Here is a 25470-nt window from a genome sequence, read left to right on the forward strand (position 1 = left end):
GTCCCGTCACACAATCCCGAAAACTCCTGGATATGTACCAAGTTTGGGGCACAGCAGGGAGCCACTAGGGCCATCAGTTACCATGGTGAATAATCCCCAGGTCGGGGTCAATGCAAGGGAACATTAGCATTTCACACCTTTGGGACACAAGGCAGTGGCCTCCTTCAATTGGTCAGAGATCTTACATAGGATTGGGTGCTCAATGCTTTGTCCCTCCTCTAAACCCCCACACTATTGGTCCAGTTTATGGCCTCATTTGGGTTTATTATTACTCATTATTAATATTCATTGTCATTGGTGTTCATGGTTATAATGTCAAGACAATCAGATAGACAAAGTTGAGTTTGTTATTTTATTATTTGTAAATGACACTGGGCACATGGCATATATATTTATATACACACAGTCAAAACTCTATAAAAAAAAAAAAACATTAGCACAGAATACATTTTACTATTAGTCACACAATAAATAACCCCATATAATATATAAGGCCTGTGTATAATATATGTAAAACAATATAATAACCCGAACAACCCACACCGACTTTCCATCCAATATGGCATCCTACTCTTCAGACATGTGGTCAACTTTTGCAGTCTTCCAGATAGCTGCATCTTCCTCTGTCTGGGGAACCCCAGTCCTGCAGCTCAGTAGCTGCAAAATGGGAGGGAAAAAAGTAATTAAACCACTGAAAATATCAAATGTGTTGGGATGGGAGCCTCTCCCAGGCTGAGGGTTTTACTCAGATTTATATGTATTTATATAAAATACACTCTTCTTTTTCTTTGTCTCATGAGCATAATGATCCTGCTGTCCTCCATCTTGTCTTTGTTCTCATCTTGGGCCATCCTGTAACCCCTTCTAACAGTTTCAAAATATGTCTTGCAGGATGCTAGAGAGATGGAGATAGAGAGGGGGAGAATATGTTTATTTGTAACTAACTAATCTATACAGTTAAAAAGTTGTAGCCTTGGTACATTCTCTTGTGACTTACCTTTAACAACAGCAGGATCTACGTCCGGTACAGCCATTAAAAAGATTATGACCTCGAGGTTGTGGGGGGAGGATAGACTGTGAAGCAGTAATTAAAGAAGCTTGATTAAAAATATAATTTAGAAGAAAAGACTGTTATGAAAGCATAGTTTTAAAGATATACCTTGCCTGTGCGTCATATTTGTGTATGTTGTTTTCCCCATTGTGCAATCTCCATACAGCTTCCTGTAAAAATCCAACATAGTATGAGGGCTCAATTCGAATAGATTTATAAATAAAGCACACAAAGTTAAGCAGACATTGTGATGGTCAGAAAATAACTTACCTCAACAGAATTATTCCCAGCTCTCTTTAATTTCTTTGAAGGAGGCTCCTCTTTTGCCTCTTTGAGCTCATTGATGTCAGCCTCCATCTTATCCAACCTCATGTCCATCATCTCCAGCTTTTCAAATATCCTCTTCAAACTTTCATTTGCCATATACACCAGTCTGTTTTCGTTCGGACTCAGAGATTTAATAGCCATATTGTCCCTATGTAAAGGAGTAACATCTCCACTCTGCTCTCCGTAACACTTGTTGAAGATTGACACAATGTAAAGCCTATCACCTTTCCTGAATACTAATGAGGGGGGCAGGGGAATAGGGGCAAACTTGAGCCAGTCCCAAAACAAATTAGCATTTAAAAAGCCAAGCCATCAACTAACAGCATGTGGTCAGACAAGTTCCTGTTTCCGGGCCTTTACAGGCATTTACAGGTACGCATAACAAAGTTCCAAAGATCCCTGCCAAACAGCACATTTCGCGGGCGTTTTCATTGTCCGAATTCTCCCGTATACACACCTTTTGACGCAGTGTAGACCCTTCCAGAGCTGAGATATCAAAATTCAAAATTTCGACCCGAAAAAAAAACGACAGTGTTACCCCTTTTGTTTGTTTTTTCATTTTCGGGCGAAAAATTAAGTTTCTCCAATCTTCTCAAAACTCTGGATTATGATAGAGGGCTGTGAGACTTTGACCTGAGTGCAAAAATGGAGGCTCTAGACCCTTCCAGAGCTGAGATATCAAAATTCAAAATTTCGACCTGAAAAAAAAACCGATAGTGTTACCCCTTTTGTTTTTTTTTTCATTTTTGGGCAAAAAATTAAAAGTTTCTCCAATCTTCTCAAAACTCTGCATTATGATAGAGGGCTGTGAGACTTTGATCTGAGTGCAAAAATGGAGGCTCTAGACCCTTCCAGAGCTGAGATATCAAACTTCAAAATTTCGACCTGAAAAAAAAACGACAGTGTTACCCCTTTTGTTTTTTTTCATTTTTGGGCAAAAAATTAAGTTTCTCCAATCTTCTCAAAACTCTGCATTATGATAGAGGGCTGTGAGACTTTGATCTGAGTGCAAAAATGTAGGCTCTAGACCCTTCCAGAGCTGAGGTATCAAAATTCAAAATTTCGACCCGAAAAAAAAAAACCGACAGTGTTACCCCTTTTGTTTTTTTTCATTTTCGGGCGAAAAATTAAGTTTCTCCAATCTTCTCAAAACTCTGGATTATGATAGAGGGCTGTGAGACTTTGACCTGAGTGCAAAAATGGAGGCTCTAGACCCTTCCAGAGCTGAGATATCAAAATTCAAAATTTCGACCCGAAAAAAAAAACGACAGTGTTACCCCTTTTGTTTTTTTTCATTTTCGGGCGAAAAATTAAGTTTGTCCAATCTTCTCAAAAGTCCGGATTATGATAGAGGGCTGTGAGACTTTGACCTGAGTGCAAAAATGGAGGCTCTAGACCCTTCCAGAGCTGAGATATCAAAATTCAAAATTTCGACCTGAAAAAAAAAAAACGACAGTGTTACCCCTTTTGTTTTTTTTCATTTTTGGGCAAAAAATTAAGTTTCTCCAATTTTCTCAAAACTCTGCATTATGATAGAGGGCTGTGAGACTTTGACCTGAGTGCAAAAATGGAGGCTCTAGACCCTTCCAGAGCTGAGATATCAAAATTCAAAATTTCGACCTGAAAAAAAAAAACGACAGTGTTACCCCCTTTTGTTTTTTTTTCATTTTTGGGCAAAAAATTAAGTTTCTCCAATCTTCTCAAAACTCTGCATTATGATAGAGGGCTGTGAGACTTTGATCTGAGTGCAAAAATGGAGGCTCTAGACCCTTCCAGAGCTGAGATATCAAAATTCAAAATTTCGACCCGAAAAAAAAAAACGACAGTTTTTTTCGGGTCGAAATTTTGAGGTTCTCTGATCTTTTTGAAACTCTGGATTCTGATAGAGGGCCATGCGACTTAGACCTGAGTGCAAAAATGGAAGCTCGAGACCCTTCCAGAGCTGAGATATTGAGATCCCACGTAGCATTTATGCCATTATAAATATCGCAATATCTCAGCTCTGGAAGGGTCTAGAGCCTCCATTTTTGCACTCAGGTCTAAGTCCCATGGCCCTCTATCAGAATCCAGAGTTTCAAGAAGATTAGAGAAACTCAGTGGTACCCATGTCGTTTTTTTTTTTTGTAAGAAAAAATAAGTTATTGAGATCCCACTGAAGGGATATTGATATTGAGATCCCACTGAAGGGGTTGGTCAAAATCCCTTGCCTCTTCAGCATATATATATATCCTTTTGAATGCTTATGTATTTCTTTTATGAAATCAATAACTAAGTATATTTATTATTACTTAATCATTTATTGTGCTTTTGCTTGTGAAATCATATTCTTAAATGCATGCTGATGTAAGTCACCAGCTTCTTTTAGGTGCACAAGGCCATTTGTCTCTTTCTCTGGTATCAGGAGAAAGGTTTATGGATCCTAAAGGCGTCATGAACACATATGTCCAACACATATGATACTTCTCTGTACCGATGGTCAAGCTATATTGAGCATTGATATATTGAACTTTAATTGTTGTATTAAAATGTAATTTTTTCTATTGTATTTCCTTTGTGGGGAGCAAATGTTATCTGTTTTTCTCCCAAACGAGTGAATGTTTTTCCATTATGTTTTGGTATACTTAACTGATAATAAGCAGCTCAGACTCTCTTTAGCCTTGATGGGAGCTCTTATTTGCTAGTGTCCTATGTGAACGCAGTAACAGTGAAAATAATAGGGAAATAGGGATTTGGTTTGTGTTTGAGTGTTAAAACATAAAGGGGTAATTGAAGCCAATAGTTTAAGGCACCATTTCTTTGTTAAAGTCTTACTCCAGTTGCAGGTTAAGGAACCCCTGCCATTATTTGAGAATGACTGAGTTGTTGTTCTGGACATGTTCTGGACAATCTGTGACCTGGAAGTTCATGACATGCCTCTAAGTGTCAGATGCATCATCGATGGAGATATGCTTCCGTCTATCAGTATACTGTATGTGTGGAAAATTACTGTGTTTATCTATTTCTCAGCCAACGAGAATCATTCAACGTGTAAGCAATGACGTAGCTTAGACCTTGGAAATGGTATAACTGCTGTGATCTTTGTAACTGTAAGGGAGGCGGCCTACGAACTCCTGTGTGAGTCTTGAAGCTGACTTCTGCTGATGAAACTGCAAACTATGTTCAGTAAACTTTTCTTTAATTTTTTATAATTCTGACTCCGGGTCTTCATTCTTCATGTCTGGTTCTGGGTCCTTAAACTGTTAACGCCTAACACCACGTAGCATTTCTGCCTTTATAAACAGAGATATTTATAGTCCTAAAAGGCCCACTCCCCACCAAGTCTATAGGAGAGTGGGCATCCCACGAACTCCTACGATCCCTCTGGGCCATTATGCTTATTAATATGGGCTTTTGTCCACAAACCCCCAGTTTGGACTAACTAGTGTAATTCACTTTACAGTGCACAAGATCATTAATGCAAACTACAAAAAAGTACTTTATTGTATTTTTACCGTATTTCATAATTTGGTCTGCTTCTGCTGTGATCAATTATACGGCATTGTACTGTAATATCAATATTGATACATTACTGCTAAATATTATTGTAATTTTCAAAATAGTTGCTCATAATGATAATATTATAGTACAATAATATCATATAGTTATTTGGAAAATATATAGGAAAACAAAATACTATGGAAGTCAATGGCTACTGTCAACTGTTTTGTTACCGACATTCTTGTTCAGCAGAATAAAAATGGTATGAAACTCATACAGGTTTGGAACAACATGAGAGTGAGTAAGTGATGACAAATATAATTTGTGGTTGAACTATACCTTTAAAGTTGTTATTTATTTTTTAAATGACCGATCGTTTCGCTAGATAAGACCCTTATTCATCGTCTGGTGTCGTTTAAAGCCCTTTGAAGCTGCACTGAAACTCTCATTTGGACCTTGAACTGTTTGGTTCCCATTGAAGTCCATTATATGGAGAAAAATCCTGGAATGTTTTCATCAAAAATTTCTTTTCGACTGAAGAAAGAAAGACATGGACATCTTGAGTGAGTAAATTATCAGCAAAAGTTTCTTTTAAAAGTGAACTACTCCTTTTAAAGGGATAGTTCAACCAAAAACGAAAAAAAAAGGTAATTTACTCACCCGCATGCCGCTCCGAACACGTAAGACTTTTGTTCATCTTTGAAACAGAAATGAAGATCTTTTTAATGAATTCTGAGAGGTTTCTGTCCCTCCATTGACAGTCCGTGCAACTACCCTTTTTGATATTTTCATGATAATCCATATGAATCGAGCGCATAATTATTCTGAATTGATTCAATTGCTTTATCTATAAACATCAAACCGCATTCGTTCTCGCACTTCAAGCAAGAATGCTTGAGCATTACTATATCTGATGTGTTCCGATTATATGTGAATAAAATCATCAAAAGTTAAATCGGTTCTGCATATAAAGAGATCGTGTCTCTTCAGATACGATTTCTATACAAAGGTTTTGAAGCGTCAAAGTGGGAGTTGCACAGACTCTCATTGGAGGGACAAAAATCTCTCAGAATTCATCTTCATTTATGTTTTAAAGATGAACTAAAGTCTTACGGGTTTTAAAAGACATGATGGTGATTAAATGATGACAATTTTCATTTTTGACAGAACTAACCCTTTAAAAGGATATTGTGAATTATACTGAACTATCACTTTAAGGCCAATGCCATAAATAATAATAATAATAACAACCAAATTAGATATTCTGAGGCTAGGTCTGGTTATTGGAGCTCTGCTATATATAAATACTTAAAGTCCATCTGAAAGTACAGTTCTCTTTTGAGAAATACATTTTCTGTGACTAATTATTTTAAAGTGAATGGGATCTTATCCAGAAAGCACTTATAAAAGCTTTTCATGAAAAATAAACTGTAGCATGGTGGTGAAAAGCTTTTATTTCAAGCTGCCCTGTCGCTGGATCACTGTCGTTCTGTTGGCGTAGCTTAATGTCTGGCACCATGTCTAACATTGGTCTTTGCAATCACATTTTATGAGAAATATTTAAGAAAATACACGCAGAAATGCAATCGTATGGCATGTAGAGGTCCAAAAAAATTACTTCACCATTGATATTTCGAACTGAAACAACGATTTCCAATTAATTAATTTATCTGCAATTTACTGTAAACAATCTGAAAGAACGAACATTTTCCTCTAGGTTATGTACAAGGTACACCAATAAACCATGTGAACTGGAACTACCATCAGGAGCTTCATCTGTATGTCTCTACTCAACTGTCATGTTTGTGAAGTCTCTCGGAAATGGACTGCATCTGTACTCTTGATGAAGGTTTCTAGAAGGTTTCTATGTTTCTGTTCATGGACCCTTGATGTTGACGGACTTCTTCCCGCCAACCAGGTAAAGAGGTTGAGGCCTGTAGCAGCTTGAAGGATCACAAAGCCCAGGAGGACCCGGGGTTCCTCTGGCTCCAGGGGTTCCTGGGGTCCCGGGCACACCGGCCTCTCCTCTGGCACCGTCTGCCCCGTCTTTGCCGATGCCAGGCTTGCCAGCTGGTCCTGCAGTAATGAAATCAGACTTGATAAGGAAGGCTTTTGAAAATGTGACTACAGTCTCAATATCCAATCCGTATCTAGAAATATTAACAGTTTGTTCCGGTCTGAAATGGAATGGTTGAGGTTTAGGATTTCGTACCTTGAGGTCCGGGTTCTCCATTGATTCCTGGAATTCCAATGCCATTATCTCCCTTGTCACCTTTTTGTCCTGCATCACCTACACAAATGCATTGACATAAAAAGCATTACATGATAAAATCGATCACTTTAGACATTTATGTAGTACAATTAATATGCAATTCAATATTCAAATTGCTTCTTTTTTTTTTTTTTAAAGGGTCAGATAATCATAACTAGAATCAGATAATATGATAGTTTGATATAAAACTTTATACAACCATGTATTTACATGGTAGTTACACTAACAATTCAAAGTTTAGGATAATTTAATAATGTGAAATATTATAAGAATTCAAAGTCAATGTTTTCTATTTGAATATATAATAAAATGCACTTTATTCCTGTGACCAAATCATTACTCCAGTCTTCAGTGTCACATGATCCGATTTGCTGCTCAAGAAACATTTCTGATTATCAATGTTTCCAAAATGGTTTCATATTTTTGTTGAAACTGGCACATTCATTCAGGATTCTTAGATGAATAGTACTATTTCTAGTACTAGACTTTTGATCAATTTTATGCATCATTGCTGAATAAAATACATTTCTTTCAAAGAAAAAAAGTGATAGTCTGTAAAATGCTAATATACAAAATTTCAAATTGAAATGTTGAAATGAATTAATAATTTGTCAAATGCCCGTTAGAACATGTACATAGACTAGTACTGCTTATACCGACGTCGTATGGGAGGTAATAGTGTAGTTTTAATAGCGCTTACATTAGCGAATCGGGAATATTCGATCATTTCATCTATTTTAAGCTCTTCGACAGGAACCTCTGTGAGACTTCTGACATTTATACTGTCAAAAATCCCTGCTAGGCATCATTTGTTCACAGAATGCTAGAACATTTTCCTCAGGAGATGCATTAATAATCTTCAGTAATCATGTTGATATCCTCTGAGGTTCTGCTGAAATAAGAGGAAGATTGAGATGCAGTAGGGGGCTTTTCTAATCATCCTGTTATTGCTTCTCAATCTCTGTCTCATTAGCAAGCGTAGCATTCCTCCTCGGCTCGCTGGCAATTAGCGCAGACAGCACACACTGTACAACGGCCTCAAAACAACTGCAACGCTTCACATTCTGGAGGCTGTTAACCCTTGATTGACCAAAATCTGCTTTTCAAGCAATTTTAAACCATTCAAGCGCAAGAAGAGGCGAAAGATTTTTTGTATTTTGTTCCAATCGCCTGGATTTGCTAATTAGCACAGTTTTTCAGCCAGGAGATGGAAGAACTAATTAGTGAAATCAGCTGGCTAAGTTCATGGGTGGAGTAAACAATGGCAGGACTTTTACTTTCTGACCCCTGGACTTTACACTTCACACACACACACACAGAGAGGCACGTTTCAGATCGCGCACAAACACCGAATTGATTCCTCTTTCACGTCTCCAGACTCACATACAAAATGATGTTAAAATACCTGCAAGTATCAAGTATAAGTATCTTGGCAAGTATCCCCATAAACTTAAACAGTTGAGAAAGAAATCAGATGTGCATCATTATATTAGATCCATTCATTAGGTCTTAAAGTGACAGCAGCCTGTACAAATCTGCTGTGTGTGTGTCATTAATGTTAATCAAACAACAAAACACATCTTTAACAAAGATTAATCTATACTTAATTCATACAGTGAACACTAGTGTTATTTTACATTTAATGGTAAGATTTTTGTACCAGAATACTGTAGGGATGGGCAATGATTAATCGTGATTAATAGCTTCCAAAATAAAAGTTTGTTTACACATAATATATGTGTGAGTAGTGTGTTTAATTATTTTGTATATATAAATACACACACATGCATGTATATTTAAGGAAAAAATATATTATTATATTATTTATATATAAAATATTTATATTTCTATATAATATAAATTATACATAAATCTATATACAGTATATACATGAACATATTTCTTACATATATACAAGCATGTGTGTGTGTATATATATATATATATATATATAAAATAATTATAGACAGTGCACCCACATATATTTTGTAAACACAAACTTTTATTTTGGATCGCGATTAATTGTTTGACAGCCCTAGTGTATATATATATATAATTGATATGATATATAAATATAACTATTTTATATATTGATAACACAATATTACTGACTGTTCACTTGTCTTTAAGAATGTTTCATTATTAAAGCTAGATTTTTGCTGTGGTATCGAAGCACTTAAAGTGGGCGTTAAGTAATAAATGAAAAGCAAAGTTACATTACCCCCCATCAACATTTTTTTCTGAGCCGAAAAATGATCCGATTTGTGACTTAAAAACGGTAATATAATCAGAACCGTGAGTTAAGTGATCCGTTGCACGCCTAATAAAAATGGTATTCATGCTGTAATATCTTTAATGATTTTTTTATAAGGTAAATATAATTGGCTTGATGCAGCTGAAGCTTAACGAAATATCAAGAGCGTTTAGTCTTAAGAATTTTTATTCAATAAAAAGAAATAAAAGATGCTTGAATCAAAGGCTCACTGCACCCTCGAGAGCTTTAATTCAGCTGACAGCAGAGCACTATTTGAAACAGTAATACATGGTTTGGAAATATCATAAGAAGCGAGTAAAATCAATTGTACCTTTGACTCCTGGTTTTCCAGGAAGTCCGTAGTATCCTTGAGGCCCCTTGTGGCCCATCATCCCTCTGGGTCCGGCTTCTCCAGCAGGACCTGGTGGTCCCGGTGGTCCAGCTGGTCCCGTGAGTCCTGGACTTCCAGGGGCTCCAATGGCCAGAGGTTTTTTGGCTAGTTCCTTCTTGTAGGCATCTAAATGTTCTGTTTGGTACATTACAATGTTACAGTTAAGTTGCCATTTATAAAGAATTATACAATTGATGTAGGTCAGGGGTGCCCAATCCTGTTCCTGGAGATCTACCTACCTCTATCTACCTCCAACACACCTGTCTAATTATCAAGTGCTCCTGAAGGTGAAGTTCAGATGTGTTTGATCGGGGTTGGAGCACGAAGATAAATGTTCAGGAACTGAATTGGGCATCCGTGAGGTGATGAGAGTGCGTTTATACGACAACGATTTACTAAAAATGGAAAAGTTTTTCCTGTGCATTTTTCGTGTAGAGAAACTATCCCCGTTCACACAGATCTGCAAAAATGACTGAAAATACTGTATTGGCCATGTAGTTTGCAAAGCAACACTATAACCCTATAAGCATGCGCATTACGTCACCGTTTTCACAAATTCACGTTTTTGTAGTTTATACAGACAATAACAGTATCGTTTTCAAAAATGTGCACTTTGAAACCTGTTTTTTAAAGTTTGTGTTTTCAGGCCACCAAAAAGATTTCTATTTTTAGTTGAAAACATTGTCGTGTAAACAGCCCCTGAAACAGCTTCTCCAACAAGAAAAAATGTCGGGTGGGAATTGTTTTTGTCTGTCAGTAATTGTTTGGAGAGATGTGGTTTGCTATTGGTTGATCTCATGTGACTGACAGGTTGCCCCGCCCTCGTGCCAGTGAACACGACATCAGAGAAGAGAATGATGATGGTGTACAATACTGCTATATTCCATAAAAAAAAAAAACCTCAATTTTCAATTTCATGGTGACTTTAATAACTAATAAAGATGTCGTACCTTCAACGACAGCTGAACAAATCTCACGGATCTTCTCGTCATTCGTCTTGGGCCCCTTTTAAAAACACATTTTTACAACAACATCAGCAGCAACTGCACAGAAAGCATTTCTAAAGAAGCAACGCACTGTCCAGTCAAGGATGAAAGTGAACATAAAGCAATGTACTGACAGGTAGACCTCTGGGACCAGGGGCTCCTGTTAGGCCTCGTTCCCCCTCCAGACCTCTGGCTCCCTGGGGTCCCGCCAGACCCTCATGGCCTGGCTGTCCTGGACGCCCATCAGCTCCTGTAGCTCCTCTCTGGCCTTTCTCTCCACGCTTAGATAAAACAAAGAATGAGAAGATAAAACAAACATCCAACAAAAGCAATCATTTGGATTTCCTGAAGGAAAAGTGTTACAGTAAGTTTATTTTTTTTATTCTACATATTTACATATACACTCACAGCTCTAGTTTAAAATATACTATTATAAATAATTATATATTAATGATATAAAAAATATTATTCTATCCTTAATTTTATATTATTGGTTTATTTAATATAAAAATATTTAGATTTGAAAATTAAATCTGTTTGTTTTTTCTACAATACGCCTTGAATGAATGTTTAAGTGGCACGCTTACCTCTCCCTTGATTCCAGTAATGCCCGGAGGCCCCTGTAAACCATTATTAAAAACCATCACACTACTGTACACACACTGGAATACCATAATTAAAGGGTGTGACTGGGTATGCTGCTATAAAAATGGCGAACCTGATCACCCTTCACGCCTGGCTCTCCCGAAACACCTGGATCTCCCTGTAAAACGAAGAGAGAGAAAGATATTAGTGTAAAATTACACAGTATTCATGTGCAGGAAGCAGCCGGTGTTTCATTTACCTCACTTCCTTTGGGACCGACGGGACCCATTGGACCCTGAAAGAACAGAAATAATCACATGATCGCACACAGTGGACAATAATGTCTGCTCTGTTGTGATTATTAAAATAAACAATGACCACACCTGGTCTCCTTTATGACCCGTGTGACCCTTAATTCCACGGGGACCCATGACTCCTTGGTCACCTTTCTCTCCCTGCGGAAGTAGTCGAAATAATAATGAAATTCTGTATGAATAACAATGTATAATTGCTTCACCTAATAATTGCCTTTTATTAGCAGTCACACATATACTGTAATTAACTATACTAATTGAGGGTGGGGGTTTTCATCCAGAAATGAGTTTTTGCAGGATGGCATGTTTTACATCCAAACATTTGCAACAAAGGTTAGTATCTATTAATACACTTTTCTTTTTTTTTTGCACACTAACATAAAATTTGCTCACATGTACAGTGTTTGCCATCTCCAGCAAAGTACATAGGTTTACTGCATAGAATAAGTATGCATATTAGAACACAAACCCGTTGGTTTGATTATGGATATTAATGCCTGTGTCCAACCCACCTGGATTCCTTGCGGGCCCATTGCGCCGAGTGGACCCTGTTTTCCCGTTTCACCCTGAAGAGGAAAAGTTGATTAATTGGATTCATTTTTTCAACAAATTGAACATGAATTGTAATCTCCGGACAGAATGGTGTGCATCAAAGCAACAACAAAAAAAAAGAAGATGTTTGTATATATTTCTGAATTGTGTTTTTATTACAGTGGATCCTTTGGCTCCCGGAGTTCCATCTTCTCCTGCTGGTCCATCTGCTCCCTAAAATATAACATGAACATGATTATAAATCATTAAAAAAACATGCATAATAGGGCTGTGAAACGATTAATCGTGATTAATCGCATCCAAAATAAAGGTTGTGTTTACATTGTGTATAATTATTTTGTATATAATATAAATACACACACATGCATGTATACATTTAAGAAATATTTGCATGCATATATATTTATGCAAAATTAATATTATACATAAATATAAATATTTTATATATTAATAACACAATTTTCTTAAATATATACATGCATATGTGTGTATTCATATATACAAAATAATTATACACACTACACACATATATTATGTAAACACAAACTTTTATTTTGGATGTGATTAATCGTTTCACAGCCCTAATGCATACAAGTGCAAAAAAAAAAAAACCCATAATACTCACATCTTTACCAGGAAGCCCAACTGGACCAGTCGGTCCTACAGCACCAATATCACCCTGTAATAGAAAGAGCGTAATTGCTTGCTATGACATCACTGTTTTAAAATGTAAATGAGATTCAGCATGCATTATTATGCATGCATTTTTTTATATAATGATGTTAACCTTTTGTCCTGCAGGCCCCACGAGTCCCTGTTTTCCTGGCAAGCCCTAAATTTGATATGCAATATTTTTAAGTCAAGGTGAGTCACAGATTGCAAATTATAGTGTGCAAAACGTCACTCGACAGCTTTAATATACAGTACATAATATAATAATATAATCGAATTAGATTAGTATAATGAAATTACAAGTATATCTGATTACATAATCCAGATTAAATATAATCAGTCACTACCCAGCACTGCGCACATGCACATAAATATACATTGATTAACTCACTGGAATTCCCACAATTCCTCTGACACCAAGGGCTCCGGGCAGACCTGGGTCTCCCTGTCAAGCACACAGCAAAATCACAGTTATCATCAATGAATGTGCCAGATTTAAGAAAACATTATGCATTTTAATTAGAGCCTGACCGATAAAGGATTTTGAAGGCCGATACCGATACAAATATTTGTTGGTTTTAAAATCCGATATATCGGCCGATATTATTATTATTTTTTTATTTCAGAAATGAGCAACAAAATATTATCAGATTTCCCTAACATTAGTTATTTGTAATTATGAGTTTTAACTAAAATAATATGAAAATGCATAACTGGTTCTCTCTGCCTGACTCTGGCTGGATCAGCAGGTTGCAGGATGTGTGGCGCGTTATACACGAGTGTTGCCAACAGGGACGGTGTAGAGTGCCCTCTGGTGGACAAATCATACAACTCCCAACACTCATGACATGGTTGAAGCGTGATTCACACGTTTTTATTTAATTTTTGAAATATTCATTTATCGGCCATTATAACTGCCGATACCGATATTTTAGAAAATGCCTAATATCGGCTTGCCGATATATCGGTCTGGCTCTAATTTTTATGAACAAAAAAGGTCAAAGACAGCATCATAAAAAATGGATAAGCATGTCAAAAATGTTTTTCCATGAATTTTGCATCATCATAAACCATTGAATCATCATCATAAGTCACCTTCTCTCCAGGAGCTCCTGTTGCTCCATCAGATCCATCCTTTCCTGGCTCACCCTACACATAACATCCTCTTCATCATTATTGAAGTTATCATAGACATTTCAAATAACTCTTTCAGTACACAATTATTATCATTTTGAGCACAGAACTGATCAATCCGTCACTCACAGTGTCACCCTTGGCACCCGCAGCTCCTTTCTCTCCCGGCGCTCCGATCGCACCCTAAAACAACGCATTATGATTCATTTAAATGATTTTTGCTCAATTCATAGTGTTCTTGAGTAGGGTAGATCATACAGACAGCAATGACTCACATCATCTCCTTTAGGCCCAACATGTCCCTGTCGCCCTCTGATGCCTTCAACACCCTGTTAAGACACATAAATATTCATTTACTTCACTAAACTTAATATAGAATTCATTATCTGTACAAAATAACTGTTAGTTGACCAACTGCACTCAAATTTGCTGCATCCTGATAAAGCTTTACATTTACAGAGTGTCTATTTACACCATAAAGCAAATAGCGAACCTTATTGGCAGAGGCTATTTACACTAACTCCGCCTACCATTATCTGATTGGGCCAGACGAAATTACCAAATTAGCTTTTGACTTGGCCAACCCGAGTTTGAATCCCTCTTTTACCAAAGTCATTCTTCTCCCTTTTTCCATCACATATCAGCTCAAAAATATTCAAAAAGCGTAAATATAGAGCATAATGGGTACAGAATAGCTGGAATATAATGTTTATTAAGGGAAGGTGTAGGGGTGGGCTTTAAAGACAGGGACAACAAATGTCCCAATAAAGCAGCATCCATTTATGATTTTAATAAATACAAACAAATAAACTGAGTATGTTGTTATTATTGCACTGTTTTATAATATGTTACAATAAAGGTGAAAATAGTATCTGCCACTGTTTGCCCTAAGTAAAAATAGCATCATACTAATATTAACACTTAAATACGTTTACACTTTTTTTTGATGGTCCACTTTAGACATTCTACTAACTATAAGTAACTTTGCAACTACATGTCAATTAACTCTCATTAGAGTATTAGTAGACTGTAGCAGACTGTTTGGTATTTCCGCATCAAAATAAAGTGTTAGCGAAAACACTTACACACAGCTATTTTTACTTAATAGCATAAATTTAAGGCAGCGATAGAAGCTATTTACGCTTAGTAATGCTGAAAATGTATGTATTATATTATATATACACATTATATTAATACATTATTTATAATGCATATAGATATTATAATTATATTATTTTTAGTTTATTATTTATTTAACTCATTTATGCACTCATGATGCCACAGGACTGTTCTCTATCTCCCTAAAATAGCTTGATATCATCTTAAAATCTTGATTTATATCCTATAAGCTCTGTTGAACTCCATTTCCACTAGACTAGCTTGCTGAACAGTATTTTCTCATAAATATCAGATAAAGACATAAATCATCTGTACTTTGATGCCAGACCTTAGTTCAGAATGAATTTGATTAAAAAAAGAAAAATCTGTGAAATACTGCTCACGTACTGGGGATCCTGGTGGTCCGGTGGGTCCTGGGATCCCGTTGAATCCAGGAGGACCCTACAGACATGAAACAGACAGGCTAAAACTTAACCAAAGTTTGTTGTGCTAAGCTGAAAGAATGACATTTGTATTGCTTTTGTGTTATCACACAAGCCTAAAATATTATTCCCTGCATACTTTATGCTCACACAGCAGTTGTTATTTGATTGGCTTTATTGAGCTTTAAACAAATTTGCCGGGCTGGAGGATTTTGCTCTGCAAGCGTTCCCCTGGTTTCTTGCTCTTTCCTCATCTGATGCAGACGAAGAAGATGTTTTAAGTCTTACCCGATCTCCTTTCTCGCCATGAGGTCCCGGGAATCCGATAGGACCACGCTGACCCTGCAGGGAATTTGAGTACAAACTATTACAATGTGTCAAAGAGATATTCTTGTGGTGACAGATAATATTAAAAAGTTGAATGCATCTAAGCCTACAACGAATGAATAAGGTCTTCATACATCATCTCCTGCACGTCCAGCAGGACCTGACTCTCCAGCGGCCCCTCGCTCTCCCTGTAAATAAAGAAGAAAATGACTCCAGTGTTTGTTGATTGATCAATCTGAAAAGCCGTTTCTAGGTTTTCATCATTCTTAACCCTTTCATCCACAACATGGGTCTAAATAGACCCGACAGAGTTTTCATTTTCTATATCTTTGCAAGAAATTAATTTCATCATTCAGTAATATTCCATGTATTCCTCAATTAACTTTTTTTAACTAATTTTTCCTTTATTATTTTTCGAATAAAATCGTTTTTGTGTCACTACCCTTCAAAATTCATGTTTTCATGTTTCTTTGCTGAATATTTGAAATAAATGTATTTTAATCCAGGTATTCATTAAATATCTTGTTTTTGATTTCCACAAATCATTATATTTATTTTTCCTTTCTTACTTTATAAACAAACATGGTTTTTGTATTTCTACATCAATTTTACACACATGGGTCAAAAATGACCCATATAGGAACTTTTGATATTTATAAATAGCATAAATATATGAAGAAAACTATTCAACTGCCTCTAATTTTCAAATTCAACATGGCTGCTTTTGTATATTTCATGCATGTAAGTTGTTTTTTTTTTTTTGTCAGAAAATATTTGATATTTTGTGAAAGACATCTAGACATAGCCTAATATTTGAATGTTTAGGCTAAGGTTACCTTGACCTTGAAATCCATTGGTAGTGCAAAAATGCTATTAGCTAGCTTGCAGTCGACATATTCTATTTGATCTAATAACTAGGTCAACAAAATAAAAGTTTGTTATATATATATACAGTATATACACGTATATATTGTCGCTGTTGGGCAGAAACCTTGTACCTCCATATTAATTTTTATTTGTGGTTATAAATCAATGCTATTGGTCACATAAGCTGCTGTGTGGATGCTGCACATTGGTCCTAAAGTTGCACTACAGTGTTATCGGTCATATTGTGTGACAAAGTGGCCAATAAACACATTTCAAGTGTTACAGTAAATGTGTTGATCTAAACAACTGCCATTGGCTATTTTAACAAAACGTTTTCTTTATTCTTTTGTTCACATTTGCATAGATGGGTCATTTTAGACCCATGTGTGCAAACTTGATGTATTAACACAAAACCTAGGAAATATTAAAATATGAATTTGTGATAATTGAAAACATATATTTAGAAAATTCATAGATCATGAAATATTGAATGCTCAAATAAAGTGATTTCAAAAGGTGAAACAAAAAAATGCCAAGCCATGCATGAAATTTCTCTTTTTAGACCCATGTTGTGCATTATAAGGGGTATTCAGCTTGCGCATCAAAGGGTTAAGAAGCTTTTTTTCAAAGCACTCTTACCTTTTCACCCGCGATACCTGGCAAACCGTCCACACCGGGAAGACCTCGATGTCCCTGGCAGAGAGATTCACTTTAATAACACCTTCATTCATTAGAAAAGTAGTTGGTGTTTGGCCAAAGAAACGCTCTTTAGTGAGCAAACTGATGTACGGCTACTTTCATCTTTTTGCCACATTCATCAATTTGTCCTCAACAAGACACATGATTAGAGGAATGATTCATGTCTGAAGCGTGTTACGTGCCAAAGTTTATTTCTTAGGGTTGTGGACTCACCTTCATCCCTGGCAGACCAGGCAATCCCTGTGGTCCAGATGGGCATGTTGTCTGGCACTGCTAACAAAATGAGACACACAAACGCATCAGGTCTATTCATCACTAACAGCAGGATCAGACAGGAAGTGAAGATTAACACAACCAGCCTGTAGCTCACCAGAGACATGCACTGAAGACTGAAGATGAGGGAGCATAACACTGCAGCCGATTGTCAACTGCATTTTCACGAGCCAATGATAAATTATAGTGCACATATTTTCAAAGTTCTATGTGTTGCATGCTGTATCTTCTTGTGTTTTAAGATATAGGCTTTTGATCATTTCTTGAATGCTGATGTGCAGGTTCTGTGTGTCCATGTGAAGCATGAATGTTATTAAAATCTAACAAGCACTCACAGTCTCCCCACTTCCCTCAGGGTTCCCAGCACCTTGTGGCCCCTACGGACAGCAGAAGGACAGCAGCGTAGTTTAGATTCAGACACACACTTAAGCAAAGCCCCTTTTTAAAATCATCAAAGTTTACAGCGTTCAGGACAGATCTGCGTGAAAGCTCTGCATTAGTTCTAAACCCTCTGACAGCCAGAAGTCACCTGAACCAATTAAAGTAAGGGTTAAAAGCAGAGACAAAAAGTCATAGGATGCACAAAGACAAAAAGTCAATTGCAGTGGATTTTAAATAACAGATAGCCCACGGCAAAACTTCAAGAGCCAAATTTGAAGTTTTGTATCTGTTAGTAGCTTATATGTTTGGTTTGGTAATGCTAATATACTGATAAAGGTTAACGAAATTAATGACATTTGTAATGCAGTAACGTAATTGTAGTCTAATGCAAATTTGGACAATATTTGGTCAACACACACCATATTACAAGGCACTACCACCACAAAACAGATTTTCATTTGGTCTTGTGTTAAAGAATTAAATTCTGTCTTATTAAAACTACACTGTGTGATTTTTTCCTCCATCTAGTGGTGAAAATATATATGAGCATCCAGTGAATATTAGTTTCTGTTCCTCTCAATTCCGATTTCGTTTTAACTCCTACGGTGGCCAATGTAGTCCAAGATTAACATGGCTTCCGGTTCGACCTAGTCCATTAATGTTAACCGAAACGTAAACGCGAAAGGCGAAGCTTGAATTAACGGGTATGTCCCTCTTTGGCTAATGTACTTTCAAGATGGAGGGGCAACATTAGAACCCCTTACCCGTATGTATTTTCAATGGCTTATTATACACTCACGAGAATACTTTATTACTTGAATGAAGTAAATATACATTAATGAGCATATATATTTTTGAAAGAACTAAGTGTTTTTAGCTAAGAATAAACTAAAAGAGTTACACAGTGTAGCTTTAAAGAATTTCATTTTATCTTGTTACAGATTTTCATTTTGTCTTGTGTTACAGATTTTTATTAATTTATTTTATTAATTAATTAATACATTTTGTATTAAATGAATACAGTCAATAAGTTAATTGTTATCTATTTTAGTAAACAATAATTTTCTGTTTTTTTACTGTACATTTTAGTTGAATTTCTACCAATTTTTCTAGATTAAAATTCAATGATGTAAACAAAAACTCAAAACAGTGAGACATAGACATAAACTCTAAAATCAAAACACACTGAATGTACACTAAACTAAATTAATTACAGTATTCGTTGTTTGAAAGTAGTTTGAAAGCATTCGCCATTTTGTTAGCCTCATATTTCAATGTCTTTGGACACAAAATGACTTACAGTATTATGCTGTGACGCTAACGATATGTAAATTTGCTAAACTTATGAAATATATCAATGGTAGAAGCCGGTCTTACTGCTGGTCCTGGAGGTCCTGGTGGGCCTGGTGGTCCTGGGACCCCAAGTCCTCCTCTTGGTCCAGGAGGACCCTGGAAAGATATCAGAAAGTATATTTATATCCTGGTAACAGAGACAATCAATAAAGCAATAACAACAAGAGCTAGATTAAGTATGAAAACAGATATGAAATGACAATTTTATACTGCAAAGTGGCACAGAAGCGCTTCTGAAATGGCATTTAGGTGTCTTTAATGCAGCTTAAAGGTGGCATGAAGGCATTTGCACGACAATTATAACTGTATACTTTGATACTAAGGGCTGAAGTGGGTCAGAGCAGACATAATTTAGTCAGGCTTTTATGCTGCATTACACATAGATTTGAGCAGCCTTAAGTCTTTAGCTATATTAAGATGCCTTAGTATTAATGCACTGCGTAACACTTTGAAATGAATTCTGACCTCTGGTCCGATGTTTCCCTCATCTCCTGGAGTACCAGGCTTCCCTGGGGGGCCCTGCATGAGTGGAAAATAGCATTAAGAAGTGTAAATGTGAAAATTAAAGATGGGAGTGAGACTAATTACAGTAAAACCATTTTTTTTTTAATTTTATTTTATATACATACTGGAGGCCCAACAGTCTCTGGTCCCTAGAAGAAGAAAAATACAACAACAGAATAAGTCAAACTTTCAAAATCCATAATTTGTCTAAAAAGCATGGGACAGTCATTTTTGCTAAGTAAATAATCAAAGAAAACAATGAAATGACAATACAATGTCAATAAAACACATCAACATCACAAAAAAACAAAAACCTTTAGAATTTAACGCTTTCCAAAATGAGGAAAAAACTTACCGGGGGTCCGGCAGGTCCAGGGAAACCAGGAAGACCCTACACCCCCCACCCAAAAAAAACCCAAATCTTAGCATAATGACATGAATTCAGAGTCCCATGAGAACTCACAATTTTTCAAAGTAAAAAAAAAAGTAAAATAATTTGAAACATTTTTTTAACGTGCGCATTAAGAAAGACTATTTTGCAGGTAAATAGTGAAGTATGAAGAATCGGAGAAAATGCATCATTTTATTGATTTCTCGCTCTTCCGCAATCATGGAATCATGAAAAACTGCCGGAAATGAATGTGAATTGAAACAGACAGTTCATTTAAGGGGTCATTCTGAGGTCTCTTACTCTTTCTCCCACTGGTCCTCGTGGCCCCATGGGGCCCATTGGTCCCTACACATATATAAAGAGAACCAATTAACATCATTAATGAGTGATTCATTCAGCACAATGAAATAAAACAGTTTGTGTGCTGCTGTGAAACTGATTACACAATATTGATCGTCTCATTGGTTAAGTCCCATCGCATTAACTAACATGTGAATAATGAGCAATACATTTGTGATGGTAATTGTTTATTTTTGTTAACGTTCGTAACTAATCATTGTGCAGTTAACTAACATTACCACATGTAACTTTATTGGAAAGTGTTATAGGTTGTGTTCGTCTCAATACTAACCAATAGTCCCGGGACCCCCTGCAGTCCTCTCTGTCCAGGCAGTCCAACCTCGCCTCGATCTCCTTTACTGCCCTACGACACGCACAGAAAGACAAAAACAGTTTCATCACCACTCAGCATGGACTGCAGCTGTTGCTAAGATATGGCGGAGCACGGTGGGTCTATTCTAACATCATTAGCGATGCCTCTATGCATCTGTCCTCATCTGATAGGACCAGAGTCAGCTCTGAGCAGCATTTCACCTATTTATGACACACCAGATGATGGTGCAATTCAACCACGCTTTCCCTAAATAGATATTGACGCAGGAAGCTGGATTGATTGGCTGTGTTTTGGATCTGGCAGCCTGTAAATGCATTTTCTCATTAGGAGTTATAATACAAAACTTGCTGCTCTGTTTTAATGGGTATAGCGGTCAAGTTCAATAAAGGAAATATTCAATCTTACTGAGTGAACGGCAAGTTTTAATTTTAGTCTGAAGAAGTGTATACTGGAAAATGTTGTATAATACAATTCATTGTTCAAATATAGTTCTCAGAATTTTTTTAAGGAAAATCCAGCATTGCAGATATCCCTTCTCAATTACTATTATTAGTACTTTTTTGATGTAATTCAAACAGTATACTATTTTCTATAGAAAATGTTTAAAAGAACAAGATATCCCTTTTTATACTGTGCATTTTCACATTATGTTGAATACTTATTTTGTAAAACACATTTAAAATTTGAGTGTGATTTTTATTACTTTTTGGTGTTTTATTATCTTTTAAACAGAACACACACATTATTTATATATATATATATATATATATATATATATATATATATATATATATATATATATATATATGTGTATATATATATATATATATATTTATTATGGCTGTCAAACGATTAATCGCATCCAAAATAAAAGTTTGTGTTTACATAATATATGTGGGTGCAATGTGTATAATTATTTTATATATATAAATGCACTTGCATGCTTGTATATATTTAAGAAATATTTTCATGTATATACTGTTTATAGATTTATATAAAATTGATATTATATATAAATATAAATATTTTATATATAAATAATATTTTTTATTACATATCCATGCATGTGTGTGTATATATATATATATATATATATAGAAAATAATTATACACAGTGCACCCACATATATTATGTAAACACAAACTTTTATTTTGGATGCGATTAATCGCGATTAATCGTTTGACAGCCCTTATATATACACACACACACACACACTGTTTTATATAATTTTTTAAAATTTTTAGTGTATTAAAAAACTTTGGAAGCTTTTTTGTGTTTTTTTTCATTAGAATAATATTATATATCAACTTTAAAATTGTTAGAACTTACAAACTTTTAATTTTATAGCTGGTTTAATTAAAAAAATAGATATTATAATGATACATCAGCTTTATAATCTTTGTAGCTTTATTTTTAGTGTTTAATAATAATAACAATAATAGATTTATGTATCAATTTTATAATTAGCTGTAGCAAAAATAATGATCAGTTCATCAGTATCGGTCAGTATCAATTTCAGTATCAGAGCATCCCTTTTCCTAACTCCAGGACTAACTCTTAGAACAATGTCTCCCTGAAGAAGACGTTGAAGATGAAGACGTGTCTTCAATGCTCCATACTTACCGGAGCTCCAGGGGCGCCCGGGGTGCCTGGAATACCCTGAAAAACAGAAGAACTGTTTTTAGAAAAGGAGTTAATGTGCTAAAAAAAAAAAACAGTAAGTCAGTCAGTGAGACAGGACAGGTGTGTCGACATAAGAAAATCTCCATTGAGCAGCTCTTGTCTCCCTGAACAAGAGAATAAATCCCTAATGAGCTGTCCGGGACCAAAGAACAAACGTTTCATTAGCTTTTGTCGAAGACTGAGCTGCTTAAGTCTAAAGGAACAATTGAGGTTCATTAGACTTTTAGTACAGGACTGGATCACAGAAGATGACAATACAAAAGAACAAAAGAGTTAAAAAGTATTGTTCCAACTGATAATCATTTTGATTTGAGCATCGCTACAGTGAATGAATAGGAAAGTCAAATCCTTTGTCGATTTGTATAACTAAACATCTTGTTTAACTATGTTACGGCTGACATACTGTATGTATGTTCTATTTTTTCCAAATAATAATAATTAATAGTTAAATAATAAGATAATAATAAAAATAATGAAATACATTCAGTATTAAAAAATTGTGTTCAATATGCATCAGATCTACTGGTAATTTCTCATAAAAACATGAAGTTGACTACATTTTTTAGGCAACACAACCCAGACGAATAGGGTAAAAAAAAACATACTTCCCCAGGTAATTGATTATATTAAGAACTGCACATATTTTTGTATCCATTTTTTTCTGACATGCTTTTAAGTATGCAAATGATGCATTGTCAAATAAAATATGAACTAATTTGCATCAATTTCCAGAGTAGGAATCTTAGGAAAGGATAAACACCAGGTTCGGAAAATCATTTTTCCAGAGGGGATTTTGCATTTTCCTTTTTTATCACTCCATAAATAAGAAAATACTGTCAACAGCCAGAAAAACGTCACCATGTTTTTAGGAAAATAATGTTGTATTCAACTGACTCGTTTGGAGAAAAGCCTTTAAATGTATGCATAACTGAAATCTACAGACACAAGCAGATAAAGTACAAGAAAATAAAGACGTTTAGTGTTATTTAGACCTTCCACTACTCTGAAAAACATGTTATGAAAAGCCAAACAGCCCGAAATCTCACAAATGTCTTGCTTTCATTTACAGTATGTTTATATGTTTATATACGTTCGTGTTTATATTGAACAGAAAGACATACGTCTCTCCCGTCTCTGCCATCTTCTCCTGCGGGTCCACGAGGCCCCTCTGGGCCCTCAGGGCCGGGGGGACCGGGGATTGGCTTGGGATCCGGCTGTAAAAGTGGTGAAGGAGTAAAAGAAGGAAAACGATGAGTAAATGTAAACATGAAATGTTTTAGAGTCCTTTTTATCATTTGCTTTGGTCACAAATAATCTGTTTCATTAAACAAAATCAATATATGGAAAGGCTGCAAATGATCTCTCTCTCCAGGGACTTTAAACAATTACTTTAACGCAATAAAGAATAAAATGTAAATCATTATCTCTCTGCCGCCGGCTTCTCTTTATTAGCTTAAGCTTCAAGCGAGCCAAGGACATTTAGAAAGTAACCGAATTCTTTCAAGGATGGTTGATAAAATATCACATTATTAACATTGTGGTGTTAATAATCTCATATATAAATGCATAAAAGCTGTTCCGGGTCATGTTTTGTGGATTGCAGTAAGTATAGCAGGTAGCAATGAGTCACTTCAGCAACAAAGCATTGTAGTAGATTATTTGCTAAAAATAATAATGATAAATTAAAGAAAAACAAAGTAAAAAAATCAAATACCTCAGCATTGGCATACATCTGAAGAAGCGAGAGAGAGAGAGAGAGAGAGAGAGAGAGAGAGAGAGAGAATTAAGATTATTGCAGAGTTAGTGAAAGTGAAACCCCTTCACCAAAAAGAGAAAGCACACCTGTAGATGGCGCCACAACATGCGGCCTACGATAGCGCCCCGCCGGCCAACTCGTCAAAAAACAAAGCAAATGCGTGAACGTCGACATTGACGTCAACCGTTCAGTGGCGAAGTGAGATGTTGAGGCAACTAGCGTTTCCAGTCTGCCATAGCAATAAACTCGATCTTGTTAAGGTTGTACCTTGGTTATGCAATGCATATATTAGAATGAATGTAATGCTATTGATAATAATTTATTCAAAATTGTGACTAAAGTGACTAAAATTGTATTGACAGTTTACTGCTTAAAACCATCTTTAACCAGCTTAAAGGGATACTCCACATTTTTTTGGAAATAGGCTCATTTTACAGTACAACTCCATCAGAGTTAAACGAGTTTTACCGTTTTCGAATCCATTCAGACGATTTTGTGATATTTAGAAAAATATCAGTAACCAGACAGTTTCTGGTCCCATTGACCTACATAGTAGGACAAAATATATACTATGGAAGTCAATGGGACCAGAAACTGTCTGGTTACTGATGTTCTTCTAAATATCACAAAATCGTCTGAATGGATTCGAGAATGGTCAAACCCAACTGTTTAATCATAGGGGAGTAGTAAAATGAGTCTATTACCAAAAAAAGTGGGTCCAGCTTCCAGTTTTGCATCCAGTTTTGGGTAAACGAGCAGCCAAACCACCTTTCAGCCTTTCAGCAGGGAAATGACTTGATTTTTCCATATTTAAGTTAAACATAACAACAAAAAGACTGTGATTAGTCCGTTTCTCATTTAAGACAAACAGGAAGTGATGAAAGCATACCTCAGTCAGAGGAAGTTCCGTACAGCTCTCTCTCTGAGCTCTCTTTGGGTCACAGTGAATCAGCATCCACTGCAACTCAAACTGGAAAACATAAAACAACCATGTTACTGCTTTGTA

General features: G+C 35.8%; 2 protein-coding genes across 5 annotated transcripts in view; both read right to left on the reverse strand.

Moving 5' to 3' along the window:
* Nucleotides 1–334: 334 nt before the first annotated feature.
* LOC148970869 (uncharacterized) lies at nucleotides 335–1848 on the reverse strand. 2 transcript variants are annotated; one of them, XM_089122980.1, is made up of 5 exons: nucleotides 1322–1848; nucleotides 1160–1221; nucleotides 998–1074; nucleotides 777–895; nucleotides 335–657 (listed from the first exon to the last, which is right to left on the reverse strand). In XM_089122980.1, exons 1-5 carry the CDS (start codon nucleotides 1517–1519, stop codon nucleotides 568–570), a joined length of 546 nt encoding a protein of 181 aa, XP_088979106.1. In that variant the 5' UTR covers nucleotides 1520–1848; the 3' UTR covers nucleotides 335–567. The 2 variants fall into 2 exon arrangements, with proteins under 2 accessions (XP_088979106.1, XP_088979107.1); XM_089122981.1 differs by lacking the exon at nucleotides 777–895.
* Nucleotides 1849–6288: 4440 nt separating this feature from the next.
* col9a1c (collagen, type IX, alpha 1c) overlaps nucleotides 6289–25470 on the reverse strand; it is a 32748-nt gene continuing 13566 nt past the window's right edge. The window contains exons 6-38 of one of the 3 annotated variants that reach the window (XM_039681511.2): nucleotides 25354–25434; nucleotides 24423–24440; nucleotides 23830–23922; nucleotides 22649–22684; nucleotides 20983–21054; nucleotides 20652–20696; nucleotides 20316–20351; nucleotides 20086–20109; nucleotides 19922–19975; nucleotides 19481–19552; nucleotides 18058–18099; nucleotides 17663–17719; nucleotides 17390–17443; nucleotides 16018–16071; nucleotides 15845–15898; nucleotides 15522–15575; nucleotides 14291–14344; nucleotides 14145–14198; nucleotides 13977–14030; nucleotides 13273–13326; nucleotides 12997–13041; nucleotides 12835–12888; nucleotides 12369–12422; nucleotides 12170–12223; nucleotides 11727–11798; nucleotides 11603–11638; nucleotides 11477–11521; nucleotides 11346–11378; nucleotides 10893–11039; nucleotides 10723–10777; nucleotides 9713–9907; nucleotides 7068–7145; nucleotides 6289–6931 (exon numbers count right to left, since the gene is read on the reverse strand). In XM_039681511.2, the coding sequence (XP_039537445.2) occupies nucleotides 6732–6931; nucleotides 7068–7145; nucleotides 9713–9907; nucleotides 10723–10777; nucleotides 10893–11039; nucleotides 11346–11378; nucleotides 11477–11521; nucleotides 11603–11638; nucleotides 11727–11798; nucleotides 12170–12223; nucleotides 12369–12422; nucleotides 12835–12888; nucleotides 12997–13041; nucleotides 13273–13326; nucleotides 13977–14030; nucleotides 14145–14198; nucleotides 14291–14344; nucleotides 15522–15575; nucleotides 15845–15898; nucleotides 16018–16071; nucleotides 17390–17443; nucleotides 17663–17719; nucleotides 18058–18099; nucleotides 19481–19552; nucleotides 19922–19975; nucleotides 20086–20109; nucleotides 20316–20351; nucleotides 20652–20696; nucleotides 20983–21054; nucleotides 22649–22684; nucleotides 23830–23922; nucleotides 24423–24440; nucleotides 25354–25434 (2130 nt within the window). In that variant the 3' untranslated portion in view covers nucleotides 6289–6731. The remainder of the gene's footprint in view (nucleotides 6932–7067; nucleotides 7146–9712; nucleotides 9908–10722; nucleotides 10778–10892; nucleotides 11040–11345; nucleotides 11379–11476; nucleotides 11522–11602; nucleotides 11639–11726; nucleotides 11799–12169; nucleotides 12224–12368; nucleotides 12423–12834; nucleotides 12889–12996; nucleotides 13042–13272; nucleotides 13327–13976; nucleotides 14031–14144; nucleotides 14199–14290; nucleotides 14345–15521; nucleotides 15576–15844; nucleotides 15899–16017; nucleotides 16072–17389; nucleotides 17444–17662; nucleotides 17720–18057; nucleotides 18100–19480; nucleotides 19553–19921; nucleotides 19976–20085; nucleotides 20110–20315; nucleotides 20352–20651; nucleotides 20697–20982; nucleotides 21055–22648; nucleotides 22685–23829; nucleotides 23923–24422; nucleotides 24441–25353; nucleotides 25435–25470) is intronic. The other 2 variants (XM_039681512.2, XM_039681513.2) reach the window with 2 other exon arrangements.

This window comes from Pimephales promelas, chromosome 18, assembly GCF_988280905.1.
Source record: "Pimephales promelas chromosome 18, fPimPro1.hap1.1, whole genome shotgun sequence".
Classification (NCBI taxonomy): Eukaryota; Metazoa; Chordata; class Actinopteri; order Cypriniformes; family Leuciscidae; genus Pimephales; species Pimephales promelas.